Source organism: Poecilia mexicana, unplaced genomic scaffold, assembly GCF_051168715.1.
Source record: "Poecilia mexicana isolate PSO_F unplaced genomic scaffold, ASM5116871v1 scaffold_22, whole genome shotgun sequence".
Lineage (NCBI taxonomy): Eukaryota > Metazoa > Chordata > Actinopteri > Cyprinodontiformes > Poeciliidae > Poecilia > Poecilia mexicana.
In genome coordinates this window covers 4869773-4892056 of record NW_028263391.1, presented here as the reverse complement: position 1 = coordinate 4892056, position 22284 = coordinate 4869773, and the positions used below count along the sequence as shown (strand labels likewise).

The 22284-nt window shown below is 39.1% G+C and overlaps 1 protein-coding gene across 1 annotated transcript; it reads right to left on the bottom strand.

Annotated features, from left to right (window-relative positions):
- Positions 1–964: 964 nt before the first annotated feature.
- On the bottom strand, positions 965–19904 carry hhipl2 (HHIP-like 2). Its single transcript, XM_014989219.2, has 9 exons — positions 18886–19904; positions 15836–16488; positions 13059–13202; positions 9133–9464; positions 8861–8987; positions 8582–8727; positions 8421–8502; positions 3789–3871; positions 965–2166 (listed from the first exon to the last, which is right to left on the bottom strand). The coding sequence occupies exons 1-9, from the start codon at positions 19276–19278 to the stop codon at positions 1634–1636; spliced, it is 2493 nt and encodes an 830-aa protein (XP_014844705.2). The 5' UTR covers positions 19279–19904; the 3' UTR covers positions 965–1633.
- Between the last annotated feature and the right edge of the window lie 2380 nt (positions 19905–22284).

Below are 22284 nucleotides of genomic sequence, written 5' to 3'. Positions count from 1 at the left end.
TTTAATTTACTGCATCTCGTTACGCGAAGCCACAATGACCGCGGCTGCGCTGACGATCGGTGCTGCGGCGTCTAATTACAGACGACTGCGGACATGTACGGACACTTTAAATGTTTATTTTTAACCCCCTGTGTGGCCTGTGAAATCAGCCCCGATCTAAAAATGCTGAGCTCAGTTTAGTTATTGTCGGGTTCTGTGCGTGCCCGTTGCTATTTTAGACTCTATTTTTTGTTTTATTTTTTTGATATGCTCCAGATACAGACGGGCGTCAGAAACCGATGGTTCTATAATGGATAAAAATAAAACGTAAAGGAAGCGGTGTAATTACACGCGAGGCTGCGTGCTGCTGCGGCCTGCTGCGCGTTAAGGGACTGGCTGGACACTCTGGCAGATGCAGAAGGATTGTTGTGGATTCTTGGAAAACTGGAAGATGCGGTGACCTTGCAAAAGTATTGTCATGCAAAAGCCAAATTCTTATGTATTTTATTAGGTTTTTAAGTTTAATTCTTATGATATCCCAGATGTCTGCAGCCTTCGCAGTCCAGATAAATGAAACTCGTTCAGAGCCGACAACTGATCAATTTTCATATCTGCTATAGGAAATCTGGTGTAGAACTTTAGCAAAAAGATGACGTTTATATATTTTCTTCTGTTGGATGTTCATATTTCCGGAAAGAAGAAAAAGATATATATGTTACTGCTTCTTTTTGGTGTCGTTTTGTTGTTGAAATGTAACACAACTATTCCATGAAAACAATGAAGTGGGGCTTCAACTATGGATTATTTTAATAATCAATTATTCAATTGATTGATCTGTCAATTAATGGAGCATTCTGAACATTTTTCATTTAAGAACCTAAGCCGTTTTTATATTAGAAATACACTTTAAAAAATGCAAATAAACAATTCGATTTCTTCCTTCTTTTACATAAAAAGAAACATTTTATTGCCTAAAATGTAATGACGTAGGATTTTATTTAGCATATGCTTAATAATGTGTGGCAAAGGATACAAATGCAGCTAAAAAACATTCTTCTTACATCAACATGTGAACCGGTAATAATTTTTGGATTAACCGATAACTGAATAGTAAAAGGTACTTAGCTTTTAAGATATTTTTGAAAATCTGAAATGTAAAATGTATATTTTGTTTGTACAGTTTTGGCTTAATTACTGCTCTGGCTGTGTTGTTCTTTGCTGAGCCTGTAAACTACCGGTAACGATTAATCGATTACTAGCTTAGTTGATGATTATTTAGGTAATCGATTCATCAGGGCTAATTCGATTAATCATTTACCTGGTGGTTCTGGAGCTGCAGGTTCCTCTGCTCTGTGACAGACCAACACTTAGATAAAATCCAATCCAGCTAGCTGCATTCAAAAGTTATTCAATTAGTAAACAGACATCACCTGCATCTCGTACACATTTGAGCATAACTTACTGAACACCTAAATCATTAGCTTAGCATAAACTCTCTGCAGTCTGAGGAAAAGGTGGAAGGTTGTGGCCGTTTAGAAGCTGAAATCTGCTAATTATGTCTTTTTGACCAATGGCAGAGAAGCAAATAAGCATATTCTTTACAACAAAAAAGCTTAAATATACAAAGCAGCGATATGCTAACTTTTTATTGTTTTTACAGTGTTCCAGCATTTTTTGTGTGCTTGCTTCTCACCCAATGCACCTTTCGTACTCTGCTTTTGACATTTGTCTTGGTTGCGTTGTTGAAGACAAGACGCTCCCTCTGAGATGTTTTTACGTTCGGTCCTGTTGTCATCCGTGGATTACTCCTCTTTGAGGTGATCTTGTTTTCCCTTTGGCTCTTCTTACCATTTAAACCATCTGTGGCGGTCTGGGTTGCCTTCGGTTTCGCCTTGGCTTTGCCGGCCGTCTTCGCAGCCGTCTTCTTCGTTGGTGGTTTCGTCTTCCTGTTCTTGTTTATCTCTTTCTCCTTTAGCTTTTTCTCTTTCTGCCACGATTTGTTCTTATTTTTGCCGACCGGCTTGGTGGGTGTTTTCCTGTCCGGCTTGGCGGCAGCGGCTTTCGTTGTGGTGCTAGCTGCAGTGGTGGTGGATCCGTGCCGACCGCTCATCGCCGGCGGTTTGGTGGCCGGTTTGTATTTTCTTAGTGGTGGTCTGGTCGGTTTCTCATTTGTCTTCAGCACAGTCTCTGGAACGACACGCATGCTAGCAGTAAGTACTTGTTTTTTAACAGCTCTGCAGCCAAATATTTTGTACCTTATAAAAATGGAGCATTTGGCAACCGAAATCGGGTTGGGGAGTTTGAAATGTTTGGCATTTCCCTTTTTAAATGTGTTTGATGCAAAAACGGGAGACCGCTTTTAATAGTTTTATAATATACTAAATGTGGCCGTGCATCTTTGGTGTAAAAGGGAATGAAACAGAGAGAGTACGGTTTTCTAAAGACAAGTACATTATGATGATACTGCTCAAAAATTGATTTATGTGTCTAATTTTTTGTAAAGGTTTATTTTGAATAACTCTTTAATATTTTTTTTAAATTAAGATTATTTTTTTTTAAATTAAAAAAAAAAGCTAAGCTAATCTGATTCTGGCAATTTAAGTTATATAATTTTATCCACTAACTTTTTTTTTTCCAAATAGAAACTGATTGAATTTGATATTTAATTTATGGAAACTTAAAATAATTTGTTCACATTGTCTTTTTCTCCTGTCAGTCACACAATTTAAACAATCTGTAGACCATTTGAATAGAAACATTGGTTTCTGAATCTAATTGTGACCCTAAAATCGGAATAAAATCGAATCAAGTGTTCACATTAAAGTTTAAATTACTTTTATATCAGGATTGTTTAAATGTTTACTCTGTTTCACACAGGAAGATTATCGATGGCGGACTGCTTCCTAGCTTCATTTCCGGTGTGAAAAATCATCAGATTTAGTGTAAATGATCACCAAAAGCAAAGCTGACAACGGTTCAAATGGCTGTTGGATCAACTGCTGTCATGTTTTTCAGATTGGATTTGTTTTAAGAAAGAACAAGTCCACTTTGGTCTTGGCTCCTCTCAAACTGGCTGTCAGTTTTAGCCTTCGGGACCAACTAATCTGTATTTATATGAAATGAAAATGCAAAGGCCATCATCTGCTGCAAGACAGGAACTACTTAGAGCTGACCTTTTACACACACATAGTTACTTTTACTTCAGCTTTTCATATATGTGTCTTGTAGTTAGGTGTTACTGATGATCTAATTACAGAAAGATGTAATTTACTGAAATATGTGTGTGAACCAGTTTGGATGAGTCTTCAGACTGGGCATGTCCCAGCTGGTTGTGGAGTCTTTTAAAAAAAAAAGTTTGTTCACTTAAAGCTGATTTAAAAGTTTTGGACAAATTTGTCTTTCTTCAGTTCCAGGTATCTTTGGATTGGAAAGCCTCAGATGCAACAATCTGCTTTTAAATCACATGGCGGTATATTTTTGTGTGTTATTTATTCTGCCATCTTAGTGCTCTGGGAGCTCAGTGCCATTTTTGACACGGTAAACCACAGTATTATGTTTATTTTTAAGACTTGGATCATGTTGTTTGTAATTAAGGGATCAACATTGCGATGGTTTTGAATCTCGTCTTGAGGCTGCATCGTCAGAGTTCAATTGGTTGATGCGTAAGTGCTCGTCCCTCAGGGCCAAATTGTTAGCCGTGACCTTTTTGCCCTCTATAACCTCAATTTGGGTTGAAATTCTTAGAAAGCACAGTTTCACATCTCATTAGAAAGCTGATGACATTCAGTGTTGATGAGCGTCTGACTTACGCTCACTGGGGATGAATGGAAACTTTTTCCCTTTCACCTTGACAGGCAGAGGCTTCTGCTTGCATTTCCCTGGAGGAGCTCTCCTGCAAAAGTTCACAAGTTAAACTCATTAAGTTGTCTTCTAGTAGTATAACTGCTATTTATAACATAAAAAAAACTACATTTGATTTTTTTTTTTCAGGTTGTTAAATTAAGCCATAAAACGCACACAACTCAGCTTAAAAATGCTCGTTTGTTCTTCGACTGGCAGGAAGTGCAGGATTAGTACCCTCACTCTATTCTGAGACCCGACAGATGTTCCCTGGAGCAAAAGCAGGCAACCTCTGTAATTTCTCCCTCCATCTATAGATGTGTACTATGTGTTATTTACGTAGTGTGTGTGCTTAAATTGCTCACTGTCGGCAGTGTACTCGGGGTTTTGAGATCAGGGCAAATTCCTCCACCCGTTCCTCTGTGTAAATCTGTGAAACAATAATTTGAACCTGAATAATCTCAAACACAGCAAGCAGGTAAAAATAAAGTTAGTGAAAAATAAGGTTAAACGCTTGTATCCAAACCTTATTTATATCTTCTTTTTTTTTTTTTATCAGAGAAGCCTGTGATTGTGCTGATCTCAGAGACATCTGCGTTTCTTGACTCTGGCTGATCTGGAAAATAAGTTTTATTGACCTTAGTTCTACTTTCAATATGATGATCCCACAAGACCTTTTAAAGAACCTGGGGTCACTTAGCATCAGCGTTTCTTTGTGTAGCTGTTTGTAAGGCTTTCTCAGAGGCAAAACCCCAGACGGTACGTTTTTGGGGAAAAAACCACCTTTAACGCAGCCATCGTGATCACTGGGGTTCCGCAGGGCTGTGTTTTAAGCTCCTCAATAGCCGTTTTCTCCATTCAACATGCAATTGTGCAATCTGACTCTAATCTGACTCTAATGGAAACACAGCTAGTGTTGGCTTTGACTGCTGCGCCAATTATGAGCTGAATTACATTATAAAACATAACAGCAGTGCGCCTCATCGGTAATAAGATGATGACGCAAACAGAGAGGAAGTCAACCGACTCAAAGCCTGGTGTGGCAACGACAACCCAACAAGAGATCACTGTTGACTTCAGGAGAATGTGAATGCCACAACAGCAACCCCATTTTCTCCGAAGTCTGAAAACGCCAAAATGTCCATCTTCACCACTTCCATACAGGAAGTCCACTCTAAGCACGCTGACCTGCGACGTCTCAGTCTGATTTGGTAGCTGCTCTACCGCCGAACACAAGGCGCTTCAAAGAATCGCTCCCATCTGTTCAACAACTACATTATATATGTTGCCAGAGCAGATCTACCAAGTTTATAAAATATCTCACTCACCCCACATTGTTAGACTGTCTGCCCTCTGGAAATGGTTACTGCAGCCTGCACTGCAGAACTGGATTTAACAGGAGCTTCTTATTGTTGGTAGTGGCCATGTGTGTTGGCACACACCGTCTTTTGTCTTGTGTTGAGCTTTAACAAATACAATTTCGTTCAACTGTCACATAGTATGAATGACAATAAAGTCTGCCAGTTTAATATCGTGCTAAAGTAAAAAGATCCAAAACTGATCAGGACTGAAAGATAATTACAAGTCAGATAAACTTGATAAAGGTGGGATTTGGTCGGGTTTTCTACTTCAAGAAAAACGGATCTGTTCAAGTCTGATCAAACACAAAACTGTTTAAAAAAAAAAATATTTTTTTTTTCATGCACCATTCCTGCAACAACCACCACTGTCTTTACAGAACATCCACCCAAAAATAAATAAGAGCTTTTTATTTTTGCACCAATCTCTCCAGTGACTTCTGAACTGTCTTGCATTCAACTCACACCATAATAGTTTCAAGCATTATTCATTAAAATATGCCTCACTCTTTCCATCCTCATGTATATATGGATTTATCCAGTGGCTGACACAATGTGTAAATAACAGATTTTCTTCTTGAGTTTTTTTTTATTATCCATGTAGGAAGTATAAGTTTGCACACTTTTTTTTTATTTTGTGATGATGCGTTTAGCCCTATGAGGAGGAAGGTGTTGCACTTCATTTACAGTGTCGTTTTCCTTCTCTGCACAACATATTTGAAATGACGAGGCGTGCCGCTGCTTTGCAGAGAGTCACTCTGGGACTGATTCGGGGAATATGTGGTTCAACCTTTCCCAGAGTTAGTTTGGGAGAAATGGAGGAGAAATCCTAAAAGTTCCTGTGCAGAACTCCGACTGAACAGATGTTGGAAACGTGGCCGCGCTCAAACCTGTGTAAAGAGTTTACACCGGAAACTGCAGGAGCGAGCCAAATACATATATATTTATATTGAATATTTAAAATATTTAGTCGCGATGACTGATTATGATTTTTCCCGACACTTTATTTTCTTCGTACCCTCAGAGATAATAGTTTTTTTTTTCCTTTAATAAACTTCATGGAGTATTTTAAAGCGTTGCATATAGAGCTCCACATTCCTGATGCATCACAACTGCAAGTTACCAGTTTTTTTCCCCAAGTCCAATACTGTCCAGATGTTTTTTTCTTTTCTTTTCTTTTTTCTTTTTTACTTTTTTTTTATTGATTTCAAGTTGGGACATTTACATGAAAAGACTCAGTCATCAGAGCGAAAGAGGCCTCCAGAGGAAAGACGACCCCGTCTTGCCTGTCCTCTTCATAAGCCGATGTGAGGCCTTCTGCATTTCTAGACTTGAATTTTGCACATAAAGTAAGAATACTCGTGTTGAATACTTAATTAAACGTGCAAACTAACGTTTGAGCATTTTGTTTGCAGCAATACAGTGTGGAATCCTGCATGTTTGTTTGTTTTCATTTACACACATTTAAGTCAATCATGGAGGCTGGTGACACAGTAATGCTACTGGAGAGATGAACGGATCACATAAATAAAATATTATTTCACTTAACTGGACATTTTATGTCTGTACAAAGTCCCTACAAGGTTTAATCACATTCTTGGATTTACATGAAGACTGAGGAGCAAAGTTGCATTTTTGAGCTTTTACTCTATTGTTCAACATTTTGACCTAGAGAATTGATCTCTAGGTCAAAAAACGGAAAGCAATATCTCAGTGTTACAGATGACACCCCAAGTCAAAACCAGGAACCAGAAGTGGAGAACAAAAAATAACAAAAACCATAAATTTCTGAGAAAATAAGTAATATGTTAGCATAAGCCATAAATAATCCACCCTCTGCTTTATGTAGCAGTTTTGGAGGTATAAAATGACAAACTTTGTGTTGACAGAGTGAACCTGAGCCGTTTCAGTGTGTTGGGGAAACCGGCAGCTGGTTAACAAACCGGCTTTATTTGGCTATTTGCACACTTTACAGTTCTTGCTTTCAGCCAAAATGCCAAACGCTTGAAAGGAATAAATGGCTAATTATCGGTGCCACAACATCTGAAGAAGACAGACAACGAGACAGAGAACATCCTCAACTCTGACTGTGAATGCCACAAGAGAAAAAAAGAAGATTCTCTACTTGGGACAAAGTTTCACCAGCACACAAGGTGCCAATGGATTCTTTAGCAGCGGAATGAGAGTGGAAGGACAAGAGACGGAACGAGAAAATTGTCCTCACAATTATTGTAAGAAACATCTCTATAGATTCCTGAGTTTGCAAACGAAACCCATGGAAGAAATTTATTATTTCTGCAACTGAGCTACGAAATAACTAGAAGTGATGAGGTAACGGTTTTCTCTTTATGTGTTTTGTCTTTATGTCTGCACTGCATAATGCAGCGGTCAATAAAGCATCCAAACTCATATCGACTCAACAACGGGGCCAGCAAACTGTCCAGATCCAAATCCAATCGGATATTTACAGCAGACATTAAAAGGAACAAAAAAAGTCCTTGACAAGACTCCGTCCTGCGAAGCGCATCTGTCAGCTTGGTGTGTTGGAACCTGACTGATTGTTTCTCCAGATTGAAATCGAAGCCTCAAAGAACTCTGGTTCACAAAAGCCAGAAGGGGAGCAGCAAAGGAGCCATGTGATCCGTTTCCAAGGATGATGGACAACTTCTCTGAACTTTGAGTTGTGTAACCTCTACTTGATTTGATCTTTATGAATGGTTCTTACAAAGCTAGAAAGTCAGACTCCAGCTAATGAGCTTGGTGTCATATCTGAAGTATTTCATTACACTGTCTCTCTTTTGCTACGAAGTCACGAATCTGGCAAAACATCCTCCAGCAGCACTGAGTATCGTTGATACGGTAAAATAAACATTGTTTGAGTAACTTATGTAGCGTGTCTTGATAAGTATCAATACCACTTTAAATATTTAATATTGAATTCAACTTTTAACAGACAAATTGGAAATTTGCACATACAAAAAATTACATTTGTTTCAAAAGGAAAAAGAAATTATTTAAAAATTCAAACCATTTTTTTTTATTTTTGTTTTTGTTTTGTTGTTGGCAAACTTTCAATTTTTCAAATTCAAAACTTTCTGAATTTTTTTCTCGAAAATTTCCAAGATTAAACTAGGCAGAAATTTTCTTGTCTGTTTTTTTTTTCTATCTACAATGTCCTTAATACGCCGCCGATGTATTCTGTAATGTAATGTGTAATGAATAATAATCTAAATGAAGCCGTACCTGGACGGGTCCATGAATTTAAACACTGTTCCGGTCGGGGACATGGCACTGGGGTATGAAGTGGCCAGAAAATACAGCTCCCCTGACAGGAAATCACAAACAGATGGTCAAATGGAGGAAGAAGTGTTGGACCTCGTAATGAGGAACCGAGCAAAGCCAACCTGCTTCATCTTCAGCGAAGGAGATGATGAATTTGTGGTGATGATTGATGAGTCCAGGGAAGGAGCAAGTTGTTGTACTACCCATGCATATGCTCTTCTCTATCCATGTCCCTGCTGCTTTGTTTTCCTCCAATGCCATGAGCCGACTAAACGAATGAAAGGAAAAATAAAAGTCACAGATTTTACTGGGAAGTGTATTCTGAGTCTATATTCCTTCTCTTAAGGAGCAGGAAGCCTTTATTTTTAGTCTGGATTTGGCTCAGATTAACACAATCTTACCCAGTCATGAAGTCTCCAAAAATGTACAGGCCGTTCAGATTTGGTGATTCACATCCTCTGTACACATACCCCCCTGTCACAGACTTCCCGACATGATGGCTATATGCAAATATGGGCAGGATGTCATCTGTTGTGGCAGAGAAACGCAAATCAGACTTTACTAAAAATCTAGCGGATGGAAAAACTCTTCCGCCAGAAACGGCAGGTGGTGAAAGTGTCGGAAAATGTCTCCTAGTTTCCACTTTTAACGGGAACAGGAAGGAGTTACTTACTCAGAGAGGCGTTCTGGCACAGCTTGATGTCGTAGCACTCGAAGCCCTCCTTCGCCCTCCACCCATAGTTCCCCCCTTTGACGATGATGTCGACTTCCTCGTAGCGGTTTTGACCGACGTCTCCGCAGAAAATCCGGCCCCGGCCGTAGCCGCTCACCGGGTCACCGCGGTCCACCGAGCATCGCCACATGTTCCGTACGCCGTATGCGAACACCTCTGGCCGAGCGTCCGGGTCTCTGGAGAACGGATTGTCAGGTGGGATCCGGTACGGTTTCCCCACCGGGTCGCTTCCATCCACATCGATGCGCAGCACTTTGCCCAACAGAGCACTCCTGAGTAACCAGATTAAAAAAAGGAGTGACGCACAATATTGAATTTTTAGTCGATATCCGATATGCCAATGTACTAAAACTCATTTGGTCGATATCCGATATCAATACCAATATTTTTTCCCTGCACCTACTTACTAAAACTACATGACTTTCTCTATTGTGGAGTTAAAATACTGCATTACCTTTGTCAATTTAGCCTGCTGCCAAATGCAAAGGCTAAGAAAGGAGGCTGAAAATGATGTAACACTTTCAACTTTCATTATGTTTAATGTCAAATTTATTCATATTTACAGTTCAGACAGGTACAGCGCTTATGATTCTGGAAAACTTACCATAAATCAATGACAGACGAACGGAGGAATGTATAAGAACATTCCAGATAAGAAGCTGAAGATATATAGAGTGTGTATGTCTGTGCGGACCAACAATGCTTCAAACATCAGAAAATCTATTGATTGGTTTCAGAGAAACTCCGGCTGCCAGAGCAGCTTAGTCTGACACCGAACTCGCATCCAATTCAGGGTTTCCCCCAGAAAACTTGCTAAGCCAGGTGGTCGGGGCGTCGAGGCGGTCCAACGGTGGTCCACCGTGTTTTTGTATTAAAAGATGTTAAGTTGACAGGAAATATAAAAGTATTACTGTGTAATTATATGTTACGGGAAAAGATCTCCAGTGAAATGCTATTTAAACCCACAACTAGTCTAAAAACAACAAATTTGCACTTCTGTTTAATCCAAATTAAGTCAGCGGCTCCATCAGGCCCCCAAGGGCTTCAAGGGCCCCATAAACGCTAATATTTTAAAACAGACCACAGATACATACATGTTTATTGAGATTATCAATGCTGTTAAATTTATTCAAATTTTTAGGCATACATAAATTAAATGATTTTAAATTGTTTAACATTTAAATACAAGATTTTAAGGAGCTGGCAAGTTTACTTTGTAAAACTTCAAAGAACAATATTCATAGTTAGATTGTTTTGTTACCATAGCAACAATCTGATGCTGTAAGTTTAATCTTTGAATTTACAAATCCAATTTAGTAAACTGCGATTATAACTTATTGCTTTTTAGGCTGGCCAATTAAACTACTCCCTTCTCCCATATTTCACTAAATCTAACAAAGAAGCTGTTAGAGGTGCTGATATTGTTAGCAACAAAAGGGGCCCCTAAGTCAAATTCTGCTCAAGGCCTCATACAGCCTTGGACCGGCCCTGCATGATGAGTTAAATCTGCTGCACTACCAGAGATGCGCAACAAACGGGAGATTTAATTCAATGCTGCTAATATGGCTCGAGTAGCTCTTTCATTTCGTGTTTGTTGAGTTTTTAATAAGCGTCACAGAAAATATTCTGGTTGGTCGAGTTTATGGGACGAGTTTCTCAGATCTCCGTGCGGCCGCGAGTATTAAATCTAAGTAGACAACGCATTTAATATGGTTTGATGCATCGTGTAACCGGATAAATAATACTGAAAATAAGAATAAAATAATATGAACCAGTGTGATGCGTGACTCCGAGGAGAGCGTTAAAGCTCCTCACCGGGCGGAACCTGCATGATCAGGTTAGCGCTGCTCATTATCCACAAACGCTCCGGCCAACCGGGACCACAGACTGCAAAAAGTCCCCTTTCAAAAACAAGAAAAAAAAGTACAAAAATAGGGTATAATTTTCTTAAAATAAGAAAAATTATCTGCCAACAGAACAAGAAAATTTATCTTGTCAAGATTTTCCAAAACAAGAAAAAATATCTAACCAAGATAAACCTACAAATATCTTAAAATTAGTGTATTTTTACTTAAAACAAGCCAATTTTACTTAAACGAGTAAGATATATTATCTTATTTTAAGAAAAATAATCTCAAGTAAAGAAAATATTACTTGACGTTGAATTTCTTAAAATCAGCATATATATGCTTAAAACTAGTTTACTTTTATTGTTGCATAGGATTAAAATATATATTTTGTCATTGCTTTACTCAAGGTTCTTATGCTAAGGCAAAAATCCAAAAATTGATCCTGTCTATACTGGAATGTATAATATAATATAATATAAATGTCTGTGGACATGAACTTTACAGGGAAGACAGACACAGAGCCACACCCTGGGCAGCGTGTTGAGATGTAAATGCCGCATATAATTGTTCGTTCACAAAGATAAATCATTCTCACCATTCCACAACGCACTTCTCAATTCGCTACAAGTTATTCCTGCGGTTCACAATGAGCTGCGCAACCAGAGCTAACGCGGCGGGTTTTAAACTCTTACCTAGAGTTCTCCAAAGGATCATAATTCCTCACAGTAGGTTTATGTAAATAGCCATACAGGTCAGCCTGTGTCCAGTTTGAGTGAAAAGAGGCGCGCACGATCCCGCTGAGGTAAAGCAGCGGCAGCGCGCGAGGCAAAGCGCAGAGGCAAAGCGCAGAGGCGCCAGCGGTGTGATTGGTCCGCGCGCTGTCGGGTTTAAATGCATAAACTATAAACCTATCATTTAGGAATAAATCTTCTCTGCTAGTGAAATGCTCAGAGCAAAAGAGACGCTTGCAGCCTGGCTTAAAAAAAAAACAAAAACAATTTTTTTTATAAACAAGCAATGCTTAGCCTGGCGGCGGGGCTAGTAAAGCATGGCGGGCCGCCAGGCTTATGATACACTGGGGGAAACCCTGATTCAATTGAAAAATGGAAATAACCGAAGATCATAGTTCACAGAAAGGACCCAAAGATTGCCAACATCTGGAGTGAGTTTTATTTCCACAGCCCCATTAGACATATTTAAAATGATCAATGCTTATCTGACCCAATGTACATCTAATATTCATCGTTTGTATTGGATTTATTGTTACCAATCGTGGCTAACGTTTGGTCTGTCGCAGCTCTTCCATCTGGGGAAGCCGATTGGTTGCCTCCCCCTAATGAGGTCGTCCTTCCACCTCATTTTGGGGTAGTTAGCCACGACCTCTCTGGCGTCTTCCTCAGTCTTTCTGACTCTGTTCTCTAAAGTTCTCCAACAACATCAGTGAGGATTTGCCTTGATTTACACCCTAGATGGGCTCGATTTTGATGTGTGAAACCTGATATCTGAAAAAGAAATGGATGCTGTTGGGATTTGACACGCTCAGTGAAGTTGACTCAAGGTTTTCATCACTTTTTGTCACAACAAAAGACGACATTTTATTGCTCTTTCAGACCATATACTGTATCTCTGTAAAGCTTTCTATAAAAACTAAGCTCCTTATTCGTCAGACTGTCAGTTCCTGAAATTGCTGGATATAAATTCCAGATTCATATCTGGAATTATAAAAAAAAATTACAGATCTCATAGGATTAATAATAGCCAGCTGTGCAAATCTAAGACAGGTGGCAGATTTTAGGCATTATCACAAGCATCCTTTTCATTCTTCTCAAAAGCCCTTCAAAATCAAAATCAGACAGTCTGTTTTCTGTTTCGAGGGACTAAAGATATGTTTTAAGGAGGGATGACTTTTTCCACATGATTGGATATGAAATGGAGCTGTGACCTTGTGATGACATTTGCTGCGAACTTGTACTAATTGAACAACAGTGAAGCGTGAAGCGATCCAGAGGCTCTCACCTGTTCTGTGCGTTGCCGTACTTCCCAAATGGATCCCCGGCTTTCCCACCGTCTCCTGTGAAGATGTAGAGGTAGCCGTCTTGACCAAACAGCAGCTGACCCCCGTTGTGATTTGCAGCTGGCTCCTCGATTTCTAAAATAACTCTGCACATGAGAAAAGGATGAAGTTCGTCATAATTGCACACACTACGCAGCCAAAGAAGTTCATGTTTATACCTCTAGATCATGATTGTTAGTGAGCAGAAAACCACTGTTAGATTACAAATTGTGTTCTTCTTAAACGAGCATTAATGTCTATTCTCCAGGCGCCATTTTATAGTACACTCATGTAACTGTTGCCTTCAGTTGTTCTAAAAATGTCGTGTATATTAAATGTAACTTAAAAGAAATTTGACTTTGTAATTTAAGGCTTTGAAATTGGGCCACTGTCTCTTTAAAAACTCCTGCTCTTTCTGAAACTCTGCCTTCAGGAAGTCATCACAACATGGCTCCTTTATTAACCTTTTTAACAACATTTTTTTAAACTTTCTTTCTTTCTGTTTTTTTTTTTTTTTACCACCGTTGCTCTGAGAAGTAGCTCACATAATGAGCTCAGCAGATGCTCAGTTCCACCAGGTGTTTGCTCAGACGACAGCTCTGATTGTGGCGTCCTCTAAATCCTGTCGGATTATAAAATACTTTTCAATATATGAGTGTCATTTTTCGTCATCTTTGCAATTTTGCGGCACGTTATTATGCACTTTTGTTGGTCTGTTATGTGGCAAAATGCAAAATAAAAAAAAGTTCAAGGGAGAATAAATTTTTTTACAAAGTGCTGTAAACGTCTGTCAGGAGTGAATGTTGGAACTCATGCTAACACATCAAAACACCTTTAAAACCATAGCTGAAAAGAGAGAGAAAGTAGTTATTGAAGCGTTTCTGATTATAATCAGTCTTACTTTCATATTGAAAAGACTTTAAAAGTTTTCAGAAAATGCTCTGCAGAAGTGATGTGACATGGATCGGTGAGGGGACACTCCTACTAAAACGCAGCATAAACACTTTAAATCCAAGTAGCTATGTGTGATTTGAGCTGTCAGCTGGAAAACACAGAATGCTCTGCAGCAAATTAACCCTGCACACCAGCCAAGGTAGTAACCTTGGCTGGTGTGCAATATTTCTTCATGAAATATGACCCGCAGGCAAGCTTTCATCCAAGATTTACTCCTGCTTCTTTCATGTCCGGGGCGTAACTTAACTCTAATGCCCTATTTGCGGACAGATGCCTGAGGCGTTAGAAAGTTGCATCACCCAAATAACTGCAAAAAATAAATAAATAAATAAAATGATTCTGATGTTTAAATATTAGTTAATGACATCTAAGATTTTTTTGGCCTTCGTTAGAGTTTTGGGGGATCCTGCCCCTGCCTCAATGGGATGTCAACATCCATCCAATTTCTTTACACTCTTGTCCCTTAGTGGGGTCAGGAGGATTGCTGGTGCCTCTCTCTGGAGAAAACCCACACATGCACAGGGAGAACATGCAAGCTCCATGCAGAAAGACCGGGGCTGGGAATTGAACCCAGAACCTTCTTGCTGCAAGGCAACAGCTCTACCAACTGCGCCACTGTGCAGCCCATGGGTTTTCAACAATCAATCATAAAACACGTCTGTGCAAGCTTTTGGAGCTTTTACAACATATGGTTATATTGTATGCAATTATACACAATAACACATTTTGCTGGAGGTTAAGTTGGCCCAATAATTATTGTGATAAACGATAACATTGTTACTTTGAAACCATTTCAAAGTATTATATTGATAACAGCATGATAACGCAAGCTGTCTCTATGAAATACCAATAAACTTTAATTTTGTAAAGAGGCAAAAAAAAACACACCAACCAAAGAACTATAAATAAAATGTGAATAAAAACCACTTAAACTAAGACTGTCACAATACCCAATTAATCAGTCAATCAATCAAATGATAAATTAAAAGGAGCTTGATAATTTCCATTTTGATGATCAATATTTTTTGAAGGGCATTTGGTTTAGGTTCAGAGACGCAAAAAGTGGGTATTCAGCGTATGCAACACATAGGGGCGCAGCACCAGAGGGGGCGCCAAAACCCCGTCTGGAGGGGGCGACGCACCGATTATGTTTTCCCATACACTTCAGCGCGTCTTACGCTCTTTCACCTTTCGCACATAACGAGGTAAATGTAGCGATTTTTACACTTCACTTATCGCCTGGGGGGGGTGTGAGTGTCGCTCCTTCACCCTGACGTTCCTTCCCCGAAGGGGTGGGGGGGGGGATTTATGTTTTCGCATCCACCTGAATAATGTGTAGTTGCGCCACTGTTTAGGTTGTAAGTGGTTTTTTTTCTTATTAATTCTTAAAATATCTTCCAGTTCCAGTGAAGTGCTCTGTACAAAATTAAAGTTTACTTCTTTACTTTGAAACTTGCATTATCATGAAGTTATCAATATAGAAATTAAAAATGGTCTTGAAACAACAATATTATCAACAGCAATATTATTGTAATAATTATTACAATAATATTGTAATAATTATTGGGACAATTTATCGTCCAGCTCAGTTTCTTATCGTAACAGGCCTACTTACAACCTAAACCAAATGTATTATAACGTCTCTGTAAACAAAGTTGCCTTTCAAAATATTACTAATCATCAGAATGGAAACCATCGCTCTCCTTTTAACTGATCATGTGATTAATTGATGAATTGTTTAACTATATATCGGAATCGCATCAGAAGCCAAACTTTATCGCCTTACCTCTCCGAGTAAGGATCGGCGACGTTCATGTCGCCGTCGGACACTTTCATCTCGCTGATTCGGATTTTGTTCACTTTGCCGTCGAACTGGATGGAGTAGTAGATGAAGAAGCGGCCGTTGAGCCGGTACTTGGGGTGGAAGGCCATGCCCAGGAAGCCCCTTTCATCCCCCAGCCAGGGAGTGGTCAGTACCTCCCCGCTCATGTCCAGGAAGGGCCGCTCCAGCCGGCTGCCGTCGCGTAGATACACCCAAACAAAGCCCAGCTGTTCGGCGATGAACATCCTGTGCGTGTCGTCGCCGCTGTGCAGCATCAGCACGGGATTCCTCAGGCTGTTGGCCACCTCGGTCAGGCACACCTGGAGACACCCTTTGGGGTCCTCAACCACTTGCCCCAGGTTGCTGTTGAGGTCGGTGCTCTTCAGGACCCTGGGGTAGCAGTAGTCTTGGTCGGAGAGATCGACGAGGCTGCAGAAGGTGGTCATGTCCCGTCCGGACGTGTCCAGCAGCAGCTGGTTGTCGGTCAGATATCGGAGCACGTGGCGGCACTTTCTATGGAACTCGGAGCAGTAGCCGAAGCAGAGTCCCGGCAGGTCTCTGACCGGAGTGTAGGGGTCTTCCGCGTCGTACAGGTGGGCAGCGTAAGGAGAACACTCCTGGGTGATTCACCGGAAGATGTTTTAGGAAATTACAAGATGACAACAACAATAAAATATGTCGAATGAATCACACAACACGATGCACTGAAAATGATAAAAGAAAACATTTGAGCTTTAATTCGGGGTTGAGGTCAAATAAGTAAAACATAAATGTCTCTAATGAGTTAGTTACAGTTCTAACTAAACTAATTATCGATGTGGATAATGTGTTAATTTAGAGTTTTTAAAGGGGCTGTATCATGTATTTTCCAGGCACATAGTGCAGTTTTATAATATAATCAAGTAACTGTTAGCTTTAGTCCTAAAAATGCTTTATATATCAATGACTTAAAAGAAATTTGACTTTGCCTTGAAATTGAATCTGTCTCTTTAAGAAACTCCTGCTCCTAGCTCAGGTGTGACGTCATTTCTAATTCAGAAAAATCGAGCGCTGCTCATTGACACCAAAACCAGTTTCATTGTGTGTTGATTACTCTCTTGTATTTTAGACTTTGTGAAGCCATTTGTGATGCAATTATCACTGAAAAGTGCTTTATAGATAAATTTAGTGACTTTCTTGACACCCTGCTGAGACCAGGTTGATATGACACTGAGGTCATAACACACCTCCTGTCATTAGCGTCATTTGTAACTAGCTTACATCGTATCACTGTTATTATAGCTATTGATTTTAACCATACAGGAGAAGCAAACTAAAAATAAAATAAATAAAATATTTGGATTTTGAAATGTAGAGTGGTTTTTAAGTGTGACACATTATGTTAACTATTTTAAAATAACATCAGCTCATAAACACTAAATTTACATTAAAAAGTAAATAAAAACTAGCTAAAAAAATCTAAAAAAAATATAGAAATCCCTTTTCCATAGCATTTAAGTTTTGTTATTCAATGTTATCCAAAATGTATGTTTTTTTTTTTTTATTATGCTAGCTTTTATACTCTTGTAGGCCCCCTGGTGGTGTGGAGGGCCTAAGCAGCCACTTACCTCCCGTTGCCTTGGGCCAGTTCTTCACCAGCACCAGAGCACCCTCAGCATGATGCTCCCCCACCATGTCTGACATGCTGACTGATTCAAACATACTCCTGATCATTGTGATACAGTAGCTTAATCTCCGTTAATCTGACTACAAAGCTTTCCTGCTGCGGCTTTTGGCTCATCCACACAGCCAGGCTGTGGGTTTCAGTTGCGCCTGAAGGTGACAATTACAGAGCGGGCACTTCTTTGGTGGTCAGGACTTTCTCGGTTAAACTCGCTTCACTGTGGACGGCGGTCCAGTTAATGCTGGATTTGTTCTTCAAACATCACAACAAATTTCCCGTAATCTGACTGTGAAGGGTGGGACTTTGAGCCAGTTGGAGGTTTTTTCCAAACAGACGATAATCCCAAACACATGCTGCTTTTTTTTTCCTTCGGAAAGGATGAAGGAGGCAACATAAAAAATCTGGAACACCCTCCTCAACATAAACGCTGCTCAAAATTTATGGACTACAATTTAAAGCCTATTCTGTGGTAGGAAGCCAGCCAGTTTAAAGGAGCTCTATCAGTTCTGTCAAGAAGAATGGTTGAAAATACAGCCAGGAACTTAAAATCTACAAAAACCAGTGGTTTACGTGCAACTAGCTAATCCACACTGCAAATCCTCAGAGGTTAATATCTCAAGTAAATTTTCAGCAAGATATATGAGCTTGTTTTAAGTCAATAACTGCTTAATGTTGATGATAAAGTTCTTCTTTCATTGGAAAATTATTTCACTTATGACATGGGAAAAATGTCGTGTTGATAAGCGAAATAATCTACGAATGGAACTAGAATTTTTTCATCAATTTTAAGGAATTATTGACTTAAAACAAGCTCATATCTATTGCTGAAAAGTTACTTGTAAGTTAGTTTTTCTTATTTAAAATGTACTAAGATATTTGCACTAGAAACTAAACCAAAAATACTTGGTAAGATTTTGTGTTTTTGCAGTGCAAACATCAAAGGATCAGTATATGCTTGTATGCTTCATTTTAATTCTGTTTTGAACTTGAAATTTCAAACTTGTTTTTAACAATCGCTGTTTTTTTGTACGTTATACAAAAAAAAAAAAACATCTTCAATGCATCTTTAAAAGCCAAACATGACTTCAATACAGTGATGATGAATGCGCAACCTTGTGTCAAAATTTCACGCTTATGTTGCATTTTCACATATTTTTGCGGTTCATCCTCTTGACTCACCAGCTTATGCATTATGCATTATGCATTATGCACGGCGTCAACAATTAATTTTTCACCTTCACCATCGAGGTCATGATGTGAAATTCCGCCAGAATATTAAATCCGAATCCATCACAGCGTCGTTTGAAAGTGAAATCGCTCCAGCTGTGGAGGTGGTGTACAGCAGGCTCACCTGGCACATGATTTCCTTCAGCATGTCCTCACACAAGTCGTAGCCCGCCGTCTCCAGCTGCTCGATTACGTCCCAATATCTCTCCGCGATCACGTTGTCCGTCCTCTGGTCGCAGCAGCCGAACTGCTCGTACTGGGAGCAGAACTCCAGGTGCCACTGCGGCTTGAAAGGGGGCTCGAAGTCCAGGCACTGAGGGTGAGCTGATGCTGGCTGGATGGCGGCAGACAACATCACTGAGATGATAATGATGATGAAGATGATGATGTTGATGAAGATGATATCTGGTGCGCCGCGTGCCTGCTTTGGCGAAGCACGCGCCGCCGCTACCGCCGTGCGTAAAAGCGCGCAAACGGCACCGCTCGGTCGGAGAGCATCCCTCTGCTTGCTCGTCATCGTTACCGTCTGACTCCCTGAGGCTCCTTTACCACTGGCTGCCAGTTTATATAGGCGGCCGGCCTCGTGAGGTCGTGCACGTGCGAGCACGCGCGCGCTCAAAAGAATGCACACAACTTTTTGTGGCGGTTTTTTTTATTTATTTTAACTCCAATTACGTTTCTAACCAGGCTTATTAGTAGTTCAATTAGCAGAAAACAAAAGCAAACAAATACAGTTTATATTTTAATGTTATTCCAGACTTATTTGTGTGGTTTCTGCACCGTGGCAAAAGTTGGCAGAGCTTTTACGCATACTTGTCCAAAAGGGGGGCCTAGAACACACACACACATACAGGGCACGGTGTCGAGGCATGCACACACAAAAAAGGGTCAAAGCAACACAAACTGTAATTATGTTGCACATCTATGTAAAGCGCCGCCGGGCAGAGCTGGATGCCCCCACAATGTATAAACTGTTCCAGCATGTCAGGAAATATTTGAAAATAAAGTCTAGTCAGGTGTGGATTACACAGTTTTGAGCTGCTTCCAAGAAAAATTACTGCTGATAGAAAATGTAGGAGCAGTGACAGACCAGACCATGCAAGAAAAAAAAAGAAGCCATATCTCTCATATTTAAAAGCACCACCATGGATTGCAAGTTTACAGTTCCAATTTTGTTTGTTGGCATCTCAAAATATAGTTTCCAGGTTCTCTTGAGACCTACTTTTTTATTTCTTTCCACATTACTTTATGCATTTCAGTTGGCTGAAATGTCCAGCTGTGAGTAAACAAACGGAAAATCCAAAACAAAAATGTATGGATTTATTCATGCCTGATCAGAAAAATAAGTGAACTTTGATAGGGACCGGCCGGTTGGAGGAAGCTTACCTGATGATCTGCTCCAGGACGTTGAAAGGACCTAAAATCGGCTGCCTGCTTGTAGGAGCTATTTTCCCATTTTTTGGTTAAATCTTAGAATTTAAATTGTTTAGTTTATTCTTATTATTTGTTTGTTTTTTCCAGTTGATTTATCATTAGAATTTTTGTTTTGTTGTTTATAATTTCTTTGATTAGGAATTCACATAATTAGTTAATTAATTTCAGGTTGGGATGTGGGTATTTCACGGTATAAATAGGTGGGTCTTAGGTAGCTTATTATGCACGTGGGTGGTCATAAGGTTTTTTACCAGCCAATCAGTCACATCGGTTTCTTTTGTTAGTCAGAGAACAGGTACAGGAATAGGAGCAGAAGCCTGTAACCCTTTTGCCTGAACTACAAATAAACCCAAAGAACCATATTTTGACTTTGATTCCCTTTTTTGCTGCGTAAACCAGAATCCACGATGCATCAGGTGACTATTTAAGTTGGATTTACTTTTGTTTTGATCACTTTCGAGTTTTTGATTTTTTTGATTTTTGAATTTAAGTTTGGGGACAAATGGTCACTACACTGCTGTTTGAGCTTTTAAAGAATTTGGGGAGAAGAATGGAAGAAAACACCCCAAATCCAGATATGCCAAACTTGTAAAGGTATGAAGTCTACTTGCAAATAAACCAAAGACATTTCAACAAAGCACTTAGTAAAAGCTTATGTGCATTGCAAAATGTAAAAAAATAAAAAATAAATCAACTTGAAGAACACAGAAAATAAGTGTTGAACACATGAAGAGAAGCATATGAAAAAAGGCATAAAAACCCAAGAAACTGAAGAAGTTTAATATTTGATGACCTATAAAATCAGTCAAGTTTATTTAAACAGCACATTTCAGCAACATGCCAGTTAAAGAGTTTTTCATTGTGAAAACATAAAATATATGTATATGTTGTAAAATATGTAATATAGAATATATTCACTTCTGTGTGACTCTTCATGAGATGTGCAGCATGTTTAGCTGTTTCATAGCAAATTGATGTCTCACCTAGTGGCAGAACAAGGTAAAAACTGTAAGAGAATATGCAGCTGCATGTACTTATATTGGAATTTCGCTTGATTATGCATTATGATTTAGTCTAAATAAAAAAATTAAAAAATATACTGCTAAAAAAACAAAGGGAACATTTCACTTTAATTTTGTGTGTGGCTCCAAATCCAGGCCTCCATTGGTTAATAAATTTGATTTCCATTCATGATTTTTGTGTGATTTTGTTGTCAGCACATTCAACTTTGTACAGAACAAAGTATTCAATGAGAATATTTCATTCATTCAGATCTAGGATGTGTTATTTGAGTGTTCCCTTTATTTTTTTGAGCAGTGTATATAAAAACATTATTTTCTCAGAAGCAGCGTTTTGTTTACTATGTTTAATAGGGTTAAGTACAATATTTCCCCATTTGATCTGGGCTCAAAAATCGAAAATTGTGTATTTATTATAAATATTACATGTTGCATTTAGGAAGTCCATTGTGCACCGACCCGACCTAAAACGTCCTTTCTTTCTGCTCGCTTATCACGATACATTGTAGTGACAGTATCTGTTCTGCAGATGGCAGCAACGAACTCAATAGGTGCAGCAGGACGAGGAAGCGGAACTACGTCACTTTCTTCTGGTATTTGTTTTGGTCAGAACAAAAACGTTGAAACTTGCCGAAGAAATACATAAACATCCGCACGAGCTCTTCAATTTATAGCTCAGAAAGTCACATTTTTACCCAGTTTATTTCCAAAACTCTGAAACAGATAAGGAATCCTTATAATTATATATAAAATGATAAGCTAATATATTTTTCTTTATCTTTTAGCGTTAATGTGTTTTCCAACAAATACAGGTAAGGCAAAACTATTTCTTGCAGTGCTGTTCTTTGTTTTCAACACGGTTCTGGTGTTATATTTTCAACAACAAAAAATGTTCCATAAAACTTATCAGTGAACGTTATGAGATGAAAAGGGTCATAGTGAAGCTACTTGAGGTTTCTGTTCTCGTGTTTGTTTTTAATCTGAATCTAAATTGGAACCCACGTACGAATCGTACGTGGGTTCCAATTTAGTGGTACACAAATGCAATTTTGGTGTTAGCTTGCTAAATA

Coding starts and splice junctions, on each gene's coding strand:
- hhipl2 (XM_014989219.2), bottom strand. CDS start 19,278: ATGACGAGCAAGCAGAGGGATGCTCTCCGACCGAGCGGTGCCGTTTGC. Junction 9,465..13,058: donor TACGGCAACGCACAGAACAG/GTGAGAGCCTCT, acceptor CTGGTTACTCAG/GAGTGCTCTGTTGGGCAAAG. Junction 2,167..3,788: donor TCCATTCATCCCCAGTGAGC/GTAAGTCAGACG, acceptor GTGTCGTTCCAG/AGACTGTGCTGAAGACAAAT.